General features: G+C 39.9%; 1 protein-coding gene across 2 annotated transcripts in view; it reads left to right on the top strand.

The window, feature by feature from the left end:
- LOC115222045 (N(6)-adenine-specific methyltransferase METTL4-like) overlaps window positions 1-15,000 on the top strand; it is a 134,423-nt gene that overhangs the window by 90,602 nt on the left and 28,821 nt on the right. For both annotated transcript variants that reach the window (XM_036511261.1, XM_029792150.2), the window contains one exon: window positions 2,718-2,892. In XM_036511261.1, the coding sequence (XP_036367154.1) occupies window positions 2,718-2,892 (175 nt within the window). The remainder of the gene's footprint in view (window positions 1-2,717; window positions 2,893-15,000) is intronic.

The raw sequence follows: 15,000 nt of genomic DNA, 5'->3' as shown, positions 1-15,000 counted from the left end.
TATTGGTGTGTTGTAGTGAGCGACACACACACACAGACACACACACACATACATACACACACACACTCAAACACACATGCGCACACACACACAATGTGCTCTGAGAGAAAGAGGGAGTGATGGAGAGGCAGGAATTTTGGTAATTATGGGATGGGTTCAGATATTTAACGAAGCTACATAATTAGCCAAAAAAAGAAGTCATCTCATTTACATTGTTTGTAATGTGTCCGTGTCATTATGTTTCTTCCTGTTGGGCAGGACACACACACACACACACACACACACACACACACACACACACACGTTAATAGGTTTAACATTCTGGGTCACGTCGTCACTCGTGTTGTTGTTGTTGACATTTCTGATGTTGTTGTTGTTGTCGTCATCCCTTATCATGGTCAAGATGGCCGACTGGCAGAGTCGTTAGCAGCCGTGGAACAAAATCTGTTGTTGTGTGTGTTTTGGCTCTCTATGTTCCGAGTTCAAATCCCACTGAAATCAGCTTTGCTTTTTCGTCCTTCCTGGGGTTCAGGGTTCAGGGATCAGATAACAGAAAAGTACCAGGGTCTCACTGATGGGGTGGGGGGCAGGGGTGGGGAGTCTACAGTGTTGGCTAAAACTTTCTCTTGAGAAATTGCTTGCCTCATGCCAAAAATGAGAGACAATTACTTGTAACCATCACCCTCCTCTTCCACCTCCTCCTCCTCCTCCTCCACCACCACTACCATCATCATCATGACTATTATCATCACCATCATCATCTTCATCATAATTATCCTCACCACTACCCCCCCACCACCACTACCACTACCACCACCACCACCACCACCACCACCATCACCACCACCACCATCATCATCTTCATCATTACTATTTATTTATTTATTGTCTTTTGTGTGTGTGTGTGTGTGCGTGTGTATGTGCATTTGTGTGTTTTGTGTGTGCATGTGTGTGTGTTTCTGTTTCCACCAACTGACGATGTATGTTGATTTGCTTGCCTCCTCCCCCTTGACTTAGCAGTTTGACCAGAAAGGATTGACAGAAAAAATACCAGACTTGAAATAGACACCAGTGTTAATTTGTTTTGATAAGACTCATCAAATTTGTACTCCAGCATGGCCATGATGGAAAAAAAGAACAAAGTCAGGTGACCTAAAGATCTTATTAATTGGTGTTTAATTACTGGTAAATAGTGCAACTATTGTCATTCCCCCCCCTCCCCACCATCTGATGCTGGAGGCAGGGCGGGGGTGAGAAAGGAACGGGTTTGAAATATTGGATTATGGAAGAATTTGACTACAATGAGGGGAGGGGGTGGTTTTGGTGGCGGTGGTGTTTACCAAATACCACAGTTACTGTGTCATGGTAACGAGAATGATTAGACAATTTTTGTTAATTGGCTTCAATTAGTATTGTTTGTGAAGTTGCTGATTACTGCAATTAACAAGGTGGGGTATGTGTGTGTGTGTGTTTGTGTGTGTTTGTGTATGTATGTGTGTGTACATCAGTGTGTGTCTGTGTGTATGTATGTGGATGTCCAATATGTGTGTATGTGTGTGTGTACATATGCATATATACATCAGTGTGTGTGTCAGTATGTATGAACTTGTATGCATATCTGTGTGTATGTGTGTGTATGTGTGTGTATGTGTGTGTATGTGTGTGTATGTGTGTGTATGTGTGTGTGTGTGTGCGTGCGTGTGTGTAAGTGTAAAGGCTAGACAGGTCAGCTAGTTGCTGTGTTGTCGGCTGATTGATGGATTGATTGATTAGCAGTGATGGTACAGGGTGGAGAGGACAGGGATCACATTGATTCAATAAATATTTTGTATTAATATCTACAGTGAAGTGCTTGCATGGATGTGTGGTAAGAAGCATGCTTCTCAACCACATAGTTCTGGGTTCAGTCCCACTGCATGGTACCTTACTCAAGTATCTTTTACTAAAGTCCCAGGCTGACCAAAACCTTGTAAATGGATTTGGTAGACAGAAACTGAAAAAAAATCAGTTGTATATACACACACACACTCACACACACACACACACACTCACACACACACACACACACACACACACACACACACATATTCTAGCTGATGTACTCGGTAATTCCTGGGAAAGCAGGGTTTATCCCTTGGTTCCATTCTCATAATTGTTTTGCTAATCCAGTAACAACAATACAAAGTATGTAGCCCTTAAAACGGTTTTTGTGCATTTACTGAGAATACCAAACTGTTTTAAGTAGGATCTTGTTTTCAGGAATTCCCAATAAGTTATGAATACCCAAATTGTGAACTCAATTATGAAATTAGTTACCTGATAGTAAGAATTCAAATAAAGTAGCCCCAAAAAGGGTTTTAATGTGTTCCCAGAGTATCTAGAACATAGAAGGAAATACTAATAAATTATATATTCTAAAATCGTGAAGCATGTTACGTAATAACAGGCTAATCAGATACGAGATAATAACAATTCAAAGTAAATAACTCTGAAAAGGGCTTTTGTGCGTTCCCAGAGGATATTACCCTCAGGGGCGCTAGTGTTGGTATATTCGTGAATAAGTCACTAACCAAAATAAGTGGATGCATTGTTTAGGAAAATACTAATTACTTGTTTAAAGGTTGCCTTGGCATCATGCATCCTTCAGTGCCAATCCCTATATGGTGATCGATATCTTTGCTATTTACATGATTCCTCTCAATCCTGGTTTCTTTCAGATATTGGTGTGAATCAGATACAAGCCTGGAGAACCTTGATGTCCCACAGTTAGCTGCACCAAACTGTTTGGTTGTTGTGTGGGTCACCAATCGACGCAAACATCAAGAATTTGTCCTTGAAACTCTCTTCAAGAAGTGGAATGTCCAAGACTGGGTGACCTGGTTCTGGTTAAAGGTCTGTATCTAAGGAATCAATGTTTCAGGAGATTCTTTGAAGTTTCAGTTAATCCTTTGTCTGTCCAAAGCACCACCACCAATACGTTTTCTTCCATAAAATGGTAGCTGAGTGTTGTAATCACGTCTCTACTGGCACAAACTCAAAAGACATGACCAAACAAAGGACATGTGACATGCCCTGCTAGAAACAGTAGGCAAATCTCAAATCACCTTCAAATTAATACTTTACTGTCTTAGGAAAAGGACAACCACATGGCATGATGTATGCATAGATGAACTGTCCAAAGCATTTTCATAAGTTTGAAAAGAGCACCATCAGAACGTGGCCGATGCCAGTGCCGCCTGACTGGCTCCCATGCCAGTGGCACTTAAAAAGCACCCACTATGCTCTTGGAGCGGTTGGCATTCGGAAGGGCATCCAGCTGTAGAAACATTGCCAGATCAGATTGGAGCCTGGTGAGGCCTCCTGGTTTGCCAGTCCTCAGTCAAACCATCCAGGGAAAACAGATGTTAAGCGATGATGATGATGATGTCCCAAATGTCCACCCTTGTTTTTCAGACTCTTAGTTAACCCTTGTTTCATACATTCTGAGTTAATACAAAGATTTCATTTCATAAGTCCCAAATTAATCTGGTGCTGAAAAAATTGGTAACAAAGGGTCAAGTTAGGGTTTCTTATGGGTAAGCGAGGAAGTGGTGGAAGGTTTGTGAGGATTCAAAAAGGAGTGGAGAGATTTCCAAGTTTAATTAACGTCTGATGCTTTCCAACTTTATAGATTTATTTGGCTCACAAAAGGCTGAGGAAATAGGAATTCTATGGATGCAAAATCCATTCTGTTTTCCAGTTATTAAGGAGATGGATGGGGTAGTGATAAAAAACATCACTGATATTATGGGGGAAAGGGGCCTCGTGGTTTGTCAGTTTTGTTATTGCTTTTTAGCACTGGATCAGGCTTGAATCATCATCATCATCATCATCATTATCATCATTTAATGTCTGCTTTCCATGCTGGCATGGGTTGGACGATTTTGACTGAGGGCTGGCAAACCAGATGGCTGCACCAGGCTCCAATCTTGATCTGGCAGAGTTTCTACAGCTGGATGCCCTTCCTTACACCAACCACTCCGAGAGTGTAGTGGGTACCTTTTACGTGCCACTGGCATGGGGGCCAGTCAGGTGGTAATGGCAACAACCTCGCTCAAATCTTTTTACACATACCACCGACACTGGTAATGATCACGCTTGAATGGTGCCTTTTACATGCCACCGGCATGTAAACTATATAATAAAACTATATAATCAAAGATATTCCAGCTTTGACCATCCTGTCTTTTCTTCAAGGGTAGTTCATCCCATGTGGTCATCCTTTTTCTTTTTTAAGACAGTAAAGTATAATTTGAAGGTGATTTGAATTTGCCTGCTGTTTCTAGCAGGTCATGACTTGCCAGAAACAGGGTCTCCTTCATTTGGTCATGTCTTGCGAGTTTGTGCCAGTAGAGACATGATTTCAGCATTTTGTTACCATTTTACGGAAGTAAAAACAGTGATGGTGGTGGTAGTGGTGGTGGTGGTGGTAGCAGTAGTGATGGTGGTGATGATGATGGTGGTGATGGTGGTGGTGTGGTGGTTGTGGTGGTGGTGATGATGATGGTGGTAGTGGTGATGGTGGTGGTTGTGGTTATGATTGGGGTGATGGTGGTAATGGCAAAGGTAATGGGTGCTGTTTGTTGTTGTTGTTGTCGTATTCTTAGGTTTCTCAAGGCAGAGGACAAAGAAATATTCTTCAGAGAAGACTACTTGGCATTCATTATTCTCCTTCTTGTTGGCTGCCATCGTGGTCGTTGCCGTCTTCAGAGAGGATAGCTTTCAGTGGAACCAATATGGCTGTTAATAATAACAATAACAATAATAATAATAATAATAATAATAACAATAATAATAATGATGATGCTGATAACTTCACCAAAGTGCTATCAAGCCTTGAAGAACGACATTGTGGAATGTTGGGAATGGTAAGGCAGATAATTAACAAATATTTTTGTGACCCAGAAAACAAGGGTGGAGTCCTTGAAAAGAAATGGGGCAGTCGGCACTGCTGCTCAGTTACCAACAAGGGTTAAAAACATAAAAAAGGTATTGTGAACAGTGAGATTGGTTCAGATAAGAGAGAGAGGAGAGAGAGAGAGAGAGAGAGAGAGAGAGAGAGTAAAAGTACACACTGTAGCCATTCATTGTAATTCTGCTGTTCTGTGGTTCTGTTGTTCTGTGGTTCTGTTGTTCTACCATTCTGCTCAGGTTGACATTGATTTATAAAGACATTTAATCTTCTGACACTTGTTTAGGTAGAGATAACCCCCCCCCCCCCGCATACACAACACATGCAAACACACACAAGTTTACACTCCCATACAGACAAGCACACATATGTTTACATTCATAGGCACAGGCATGGCTGTGTGGTAAGAAGCTTGCTTACGAACCACATGGTTCCGGGTTCAGTCCCACTGCATGGCACCTTGGGCAAGAGTCTTCTACTATAGCCTCAGACCAACCAAAGCCTTGTGAGTGGATTTGATTGATGGAACATGACAGAAGCCCGTCATGTGTGTGTCTTTTGTCTGTGCTTGTTCCCCATCACCATTTGACAACTGATGCTGGTGTGTTTACGTCCCCCATAACTTAGTGGTTTGTCAAAAGAGACTGATAGAATTATGTACCAGGCTTGAAATAAAAAGTAATGGACTCAATTTGTTCAACTACAATTCTTCAAGGTGGTGCCCCAGCATGGCCGCAGTCCAATGATTGAAACAAATAAAAGATAGAAGATTTACAGTAATACAGAGTGTGGGCCATGGCTGGAGCAGATGAGACCCCAAGTTATTTTCCATACCAACCTCTGCATCCCCCCAAAAATGGTCATGGCAGCTGTATGGTGCTTTTTAAAAGACTTATTCCACTGTTAATTTTTGAACCAAGGACAACCAATTACTCTCAAGAAATCAGTCGTACACACAAAAATAAAAAAAGAATTAAAAAAATCAGAATTGCCAAAAACTGGTTCTCAGAGATTAAGCAATTCTGTTGGACCTGTTTGCTCTCTCAAATTGTTCTTTGACAATTATTGAAGCTAAGACCTGAAGTATTATCATTCTGCAATCACCTCACACTGTTGCTATTGATTACCATTCTTTCCAAACACTTGGAATCGGTAAGACATAATAAAAGATTCATGAACTGAGAAGCAGGAGTTGAAATATTTCGGTAAGTTTGTAGTCTCAGAAAGAGAATTCGTTTTGTTTGTTTTTCTTTAACTGAGAATATCTATTTTAAACACTGCATTAGCAAAAGACATTGGAACTCTGTGGATTAAAATATCTGGATTAAATATGTTTTAAACCCATCCGTAATGTGTTTACTTGCAAATAAGCAAAAGAAACCCCCCCCCCACACACACACACGTGCATGCACACACACACTGTTTATTAAAGACAAAAAAATCTTCACAGTCTTACTCAGAATTTCACATGACCATTCAGTTGTAATGATTCTCTCTCTCTCTCTCTCTCTCTCTCTTTCTCTCTCTCTTTCTCTCTCTCTTTCTTTGGGCAAGGCTGTGTAATTAGGAAGCTTGTTTCCCAGTGACATGGTTTTGGGTTCAGTCCCACTGCATGGCACCTTGGCCAAGTGTCTTCTGCTATAGCCCCGGGGCCGACCAAAGCCTTGTAATTGAATTTGGCAGGCAGAAGTTACTGCCACATGTGTATATGTGTGTGTAGGTGCTTGTGCTTCTCTGAGAGAGAGAGAGAGGGGGGGTATTGTGTGGTAAGTACCTTGCTTAGGAACCACATGGTTCCGGGTTCAGTCCAACTGTGTAGCATCTTGGACAAGTGTCTTCTACTATAGCCTCAGGCTGACCAAAGCCTTGTGAGTGGATTTGGTAGATGGAAACTGAAAGAAGCCCATCGTTTATATGTATGTATATATATATATATATATATATATATATATATATATATATATGTATGTATATATATGTGTGTTATATGTTTGTGTGTCTGTGTTTGTTCCCCCAACATCGCTTGACAACTGATGGTGCTGTGTTTACATCCCTGTAACTTAGTGGTTCGACAAAAGAGGTTGGTAGAATAAGTACTAGGCATGCAAAGAATAAGTCCTGGGGTCGATTTGCTTGACTAAAGGCGGTGCTCCAGCATGGCCACAGTCAAATGACTGAAACAAGTAAAAGAGAGTAAAGAGTATAAGAAATTATTATGGTTCAGTTGAATTTGGGTACTTATGTTGGAGCACCAAGTCAGTCCTGTATTCTCCGCACAACTCAAAGTAAAGTGGATAAAATCAAAATAAGTGAAAGGATATCAAGAAGTGATATGTATATTGATATGTTAAGCAATTCTGTAAAAGACATGTTATATAATGATTTAATTAGCAGCACTTGGTATGGAGATATTGGACTCCAAGAAGTGCATTTAGGAAAGTGATTATTTAGGAGTTTTATCTTTTGATCAAATGGCAAATATTTGCTATTGAAGCAACTGTAAAGAACTTGGAATAAAGATTTCTTTCTCTTATTACACCACACACACACACACACACACACACACAAACACACACAAATACACACACACACACACATATATGCATGTGTGTGTGTATGCATCCATAAACATATATACACATATATATATATATGTATTGACACATAGATATGAATATATATATAAAGTACGTGTGTGTGTGTGAGAGAGAGAGAGTTTGTGTGTATGCATTTATATACACTCACGCACACACACTCAAATGCACACATATACACTAACACACATGTTTACACTCATGAATATGTTCTTCATTATAAGTAGATTAGTTATATATCTGAATATAATTGAGTGTTTCCACATTTGCACAACACAAACACACACATACACACACACACACACACTCCACACACACACACTCCACACACACACACTCCACACACACACTCCACACACACACACACACACACACACACCACACACACACACCACACACTCCACACACACACACACACTCCACACACCACACACACACACACACACCACACACACACACTCCACCACACACACACACTCCACACACACACTCCACACACACACACCACACACTCCACACACACACACTCCACACACCACACACACACACACTCCACACACACACACACACACTCCACACATATACATATAGTGACACAGATATGTAATTACATATATATATATAGATTTATGAAACTTTTACATATTTGAGTGTGTGTGTGTGTGTGTGTGTGTATATATACGTGTGTGTATGTATGTGTATGCATGTACTTTTGAGTGTGTGTATTTGTATGTGTATGATATATGTGTGTGTGTATTTGTGTGTGTGTGTGTATGGCTTCATACATTGGTGCTTTTGAGACATATTCAGAAACTCAATGAGAGACTTCCTTATATGGAGTCTCTTATGTGTGTGCGTATGTGTTTGCATGCGTATGTATGTGTGTGTTTTTGTATGTGTTGATCTATGAGTCTGTGTGTATTTGATTGTGTGTGTGTGTGTGTATGAATAGATGTATGTATATGTGCGTGTGAATGTGTTTGCATGTGTACGTGTAGGTGTATGTGTGTGTGCCTTCACACGCATGTGCATGTGTGTGATTGATGTATATGTGTATGTGGTTCTTTATATATATATATGTTTGATTGTGTGAGTATGGATGGATGCATGCATATGTGTGTGTGTGTGTGTTTGATTGTGTGTGTGTGTGTGTGTGTGTGTGTGTGTGCATGTGTGTGTGTGTGCATGTGTGTATGTGTGCATGTGTGTATGTGTGCATGTGTGTGTGTGCATGTGTGTGTGTGTGCATGTGTGTGTGTGTGCATGTGTGTGTGTGGTGTGCATGTGTGTGTGTGTGCATGTGTGTGCATGTGTGTGTGTGTGCATGTGTGTGTGTGTGGTTCTATGAAGTCAGTATCCAATGCTGAGGTGTTTTTACTCAATTCCGAAGACGAAGACTGTTTGAGTTGATAACAGTTTTTTGCCTCTGATGGTTTTCTTTTCCACCAACATCTCATGTGACTCTGCCCTGCTGCAGCAACCAGGCCAATGCCACACCCAGCTCTCAAACCATCACCCAGGCACCTCTTGTAAGTTTGCAGCTCACAACCCCTCCTCCACCCATCTGCCCTGCCCTGCCCTTACTCTCACATGTCTATCACACACACACACACACACACAAACACATATATCATACACATACAAATACACACACTCAAAAGTACATACACACACATACACACACACACATGTACACATGGGCATCTGCACGCCCTCTCTCTTCTCCTCTTCCATGTTTCAGTCTGCACACACACACACACTCACTCACCTACACACACACATACACACACTCACACTCTTTTTTCTCTCTCACGCACTCACATGCACACATCCATGCACACACACACACACTCACACATGCATATACATCTCTCCCTCTCTCTCTCTACCTTTTGTTGTCTGTCTCTCTATTTTTCTCTCTCTGTTTCTCTCTCTCTACACGCACACATCATATACATACACATACTCTCTTTCTCTCTTTCTCTCTCCCCATTTCTGTCTGTCTTTCTTCCTTTTTCTCTCTGTTTCTATCTACACACACACACACACATCATATACATACACAGCCTCTCTCTCTCCTTACAGCTGATGCTGTAGACAAAGGACTTGATAACATTCCTGGGAGTTGGAGGTGGAGGAGGTGGGGTGGCAGGGTGCAGCAGTGGAGATGACGGGGGGGGGGATGGAGAAAAGAGAGAAATATGAGAGGGGGGAGGGGGAAGGCGTCACTGCTCACCATATATACACCCATCCACACATGAAGGTCACATGGTCCCCACTGCATCCACATTCATCCCCTCCACTACTGACACTCCCCACTCAGTCTTACACACAAGCAGAAGTAGTAGTAGTAGTAGAATGGAGGAAAGCATGAATGAATGAATGAAGATGAAGAAGAAGAAGAAGAAGAAGCAGAAGAGGAAGAAGAAGAAACAAGGAGGAGAAGAAGAAGAAGAAGAAGAAGAAGAAGAAGAAGAAACAAGGAGAAGAAGAAGAAGAAGAAAAAGAAGAGAAGAAGAAGAAGAAGAAGAAGAAGAAGAAAAAGAAGAGAAAGAAGAAGAAGAAGAAGAAGAAGAAGAAAAAGAAGAGAAAGAAGAAGAAGAAATAGAAAAAGTAGAAGAAGAAGAAGATAGTAGAAGAGAATGAATGAATGAAGAAATAGTAGAATAAGAAGACAAAGGCAGAAGGTGAAAGAAACAGAAGTAGACAGGAGTAGGAGGAGGAGGAAGAGTGGGAGGATAAGGATAAGGCAGTTTGTTGTTGTTTTTTGTTTTTTGTTGTCAGCCCCAAGTAGAAGCTGTGGAAGTGTTGCAGACAATTGGGTCTGTTCTTCTAAAATTCCATTGAAAGGAACATTATTGACAGATAACTATCTAAACCCCCCACCCCACCCCCACCCCACCCGCGACGCTTCCACACACCCCTCTACCACCCCTGCTGCTGATCTTGCAACCATCATCATCATCATCATCATCATTGTCATGGTCTTCCTTGGCTCAACAACTGCTACCACCAACAACCTCTTCTGATACAATGACACTTGACTTCCTAGAAATAGCAGCCAAACTGCTTTCATATCACACTTTACTGAGCACCACGGATGATGTAGTTGTAGGCGTACATGAAGACATGATGGTCATGGCTGGAACAGCTTTGCTCGTAGGTCTCTGCATCAGGGTTAACTTGGGGTTAAACTGTGTCATGTAAGAGAATTTAATAACCAGAAAGTAACACACACACACTCTCACACACGTAGTCTCACACACACACACATAGTCTCACACACACACACACATAGTCTCACACACACACACACATGTAGTCACATACACACACGTAGTCACACACACACATGTAGTCACATACACATAGTCAGATGCACACACACACACACGCGCGTAGTCTCACACACACACACATAGTCACACACACACACATGCACACATAGTCACATACACTCACACACACACGTAGTCGCACACACACATGTAGTCACACGCATATATGCATAGTTACACACACACACATAGTCACACACACTCACACACACTCACTCACACACACTCACTCATGCACACACAGTTGCTAAACGATGTTTGCACCTTTGATTTTCCCCGGGTGTGCAGTTTCTCTCTCCAACATGTTGCATCTAATTTCCTTTTGTGTCTCTCGGTCAATAAATGGATTCATAATGAGAGCAAGAAGCACTGAAAGACAGTGTTAGAATTTAGGAAGAAGAAAGCAGATATTATGATCAATTAACTTAGCCAAGGAGCAGTCTTCGGTTTATTATTATTATTATTATTATTATTATTATATTATTATTATTATTTTATTATTATTATTATTGTTATCGTTATTATTAATGAGTGAGAGAACAGTGCATGCCATCAAAGTGACACTGGGGTAAAATATATTCACTGTTTGTGTCTGTGTTTGTCCTCCCCAACATTGCTTGACAACCGATGCTGGTGTGTTTATGTGCCCGTAATGTAGCAGTTCAGCAAAAGAGATCAATAGAATAAGTACTAAGCTTACAAAGAATAAGTCCTGGGGTTGATTTGTTTGACTAAAGGCGGTGCTTCAGTATGGCCGCAGAGCATACAAGCTTCATTCTTTGCCAGCTTACACAGGTCCTCAGCTGTCACAGTCCATGTTTCACTGCTATGTAGCATGTCTGTTTGTACACATAGGCACAGGAGTGGCTGTGTGGTAAGTAGCTTGCTTACCAATTATATGGTTCCGAATTCAGTCTCACTGTGTGGCACCTTGGGCAAGTAAGTGTCTCCTACTATAGCCTTGTGAGTGGATTTGGTAGATGAAAACTGAAAGAAGCCTGTCGTATATATATAAATATATATATATATATATATATATATAAATATATATATATATATATATATATATATTATTTATGTATGTATTGGTGTGTCTGTGTTTGTCCCCCACCATCACTTGACAACTGATGCTGGTATGTTTATGTCCCCATAACTTAGTGGTTCAGCAAAAGACACCAATAGAATAAGTACTAGGCTTACAAAGAATAAATCCTAGGGTCAATTTGTTTGACTGAAGGCGGTGCACCAGCATGGCCAGTCAAATGACTGAAACAAATAAAAGAGACTAAAGGAATATATATATATATATATATACAATAAAAGCAATTAAGATTCAAGTCAATTCCAATGAATTTACTTGAATATGGTACTTAACTTAGATGCACCAGAAAACTATATGGTGTTAACCATACAGTAATGTGGGGTGATTATAAACGTATATATATATCATCGTCATCATCGTTTAACGTCCACTTTCTATGCTAGCATGGGTTGGACGATCTGACTGAGGACTGGCGAACCAGATGGCTGCACCAGGCTCCAATCTGATCTGGCAGAGTTTCTACAGCTGGATGCCCTTCCTAATGCCAACCACTCCAAGAGTGTAGTGGGTGCTTTTACGTGCCACTTGCACAGCATATATAAACATATAGATACTAATATACAGAAATGGGAAATATTTTTTTTTATACTTGTTCATCATCTGAACTCTGATAAAATAAACAGTGATCTCAGCAAAGGAATTAACTATTTGAAGCATTCAGTTCCTGCAACAGCATCCAACAAATATGAAAGAAAACTGGAATCAACATAATTTGGCTGATGCCGGTTTGGACTTATAATTTGGAGAAATGTTTTTACCGCTATGTCTGGGAAATAAGATCATGGGGTGGATGAAAAAGAGAAGATAAAGAGCGAATACCATCTCACAATGAATTAAAATTAGTTTTCTGTATATGTAATCTTCAAGTATAAAAGATATTTGAAAACCACATTTTGATAAAAATATTAAAATTAGAATTTTTAAGAATTTACTAGTCAGTGTAGACTTCAAAAATTGCTTTTTCTTTTTAGTAAAAGTTACATAGGCCAAACTAATTCATAAGCAGCTTTCTTTGTATTGACTTGTAGTAGTAGTAATAGTAGTAGTGGTAGTAAGAGTGGTTGTTGTTTTTACCTCCAGGTCAATCATGATAGAGTAAACCTTTGATGATAAGCAATCCATCAATGACCATCCTGTCTCTTTCATATTTGCTGAGAAACCAGTACCACGTGCAATGCAGTCAATCTGTAATACAGAGTGAGATGTGACTGTTATTTCTAGCAACCTAAACAACCACTCTGTCTCCCATTAAGAGTAATTTTTTGTTTGTATTTAAGCTGTATACTTCTTTTACCTAACTGGATTCCAGTTTGTTCAAGAAATTCTAAATACCAGATCTATTACCATTTTCATAAGCAATTTCATTCATAAGCCACACTGGTTCTCTTTTTGATGTCTTTGTACCATTTCTGCAGAACTGGCATCAAAGAGTTTGCTAGTGGAAGAGTTAAACCATTTACGGTTGACATGTTAAATATTTGGAACTCTGGAATCGGCCGTGTTTTGCGATACACTCTCAGACTGACATTTCTGCAACACCATCAACTATTTGGTTTCCACAGATTAATCCTCTTCAGATTCCCAGACTTTTCTTCCTCAAAATGTCTACAATTTCTTTGCTTTGAGAGGAAAATTAATAACATTTATATATTCAACTCCATTAAAGAAAAACAGTTATTACACTCCCTACACACACACATACATACACACATGTGCGTAAACATAAATATATATATGTGTGTGTGTGTAAAGACTTATAGATATGTATACTAATTCATCTTTCTCTCTCTCTCTCTGTTTATACACACTCACACTTCTCTATGCTTCAATGATTCCAGCTTCACTTCATCAAAGTTTTTATGTTCCGTCTACTGAAGATAGGATATGTGTACATATTTGTGCGTGTAAGTGTGTGTGCATGTACACACACACACACACACACACATATTTGCATGTATGTATATCTACCTACATACATACCGACTAATGCAAATGCATACACACACATACAAACTTAATTCTTGTCCCAGATTCTTTGATGTGAAGCGAATAATAATAATAATAATAATAATAATAATAATAATAATAATGATAATAATAATAATAATAATAATAATAATAATAATAACAACAATAATGATAGTAATAATTTCTGTGAGTACAAATTCCACAGATTTATAGGAAGAGATATAGAAGAGATATAGCTGATCATATCGACACCAGTACATCACTGGTATTTTATTTTATTGATGCCAGAAGAATGCAATGCAAACTTGACTCTTGGAGGGATTTGAACTCAGAACCTAAATTAACGGAGTTTAGGTGAAAAGATTAGAAAGAGGAAAAGGAGGAGAAAGGGTATTGCTTATGATTCTCTACAAGTCTTCAGGGACTGGAGGCATGATGAGAAGTGAGTTAGGGTTATTGTCAGGCCTGAGAGATGCATAGCCACTCATATATATGTGTGAGTATGTGTGTGTGTGTTTAATAACAGTTTTGATTCTTCTGTGATGAGCCCAGTCCTTCCTATGTGCCTATGACACTTGAAGAACATGACTGAGGGCCCAGCGCTCATGGTCAGACATCTAAAAACAGAATCTCTCATGGCTCTTATTAACAAATCTCACTTTGCAGACAGCGTTTCTGGACATGACTGACCAAATTCTCACATGCCATTTGTCTACAAATAGTCTTTCTACTGACCACTGGACTCTATAGTATACTAGTACCCTGTGGTGCCTTGTCTGTGGCTTTCTGTAGATCAACAAATATTATGTGTAATAGCTTGCATTTTCCTATGGCCTCCTATACTTAGGAAGAAAAATCCTTGTTATTTTGTCCCAGTGCAAACCCAAACTAAATCTCATCTAAGTGGGTTCCCTCCCTATTCAGTTTTGCCAATAAACTCCTGCTGCCATCACAATTTCGTCCATTGGTTTGATTCGAATGTAGTTGCTTGTTTCTAGAATACAGTAGAACCTTGGTTTTCCAACAACTCTGATCACGAATAAATCG

Source organism: Octopus sinensis, linkage group LG19, assembly GCF_006345805.1.
Source record: "Octopus sinensis linkage group LG19, ASM634580v1, whole genome shotgun sequence".
In the NCBI taxonomy this organism is placed as follows: domain Eukaryota; kingdom Metazoa; phylum Mollusca; class Cephalopoda; order Octopoda; family Octopodidae; genus Octopus; species Octopus sinensis.
The sequence above is the reverse complement of the archived record's forward strand: the minus strand, read 5'-3'. Positions and strand labels throughout refer to the sequence as shown.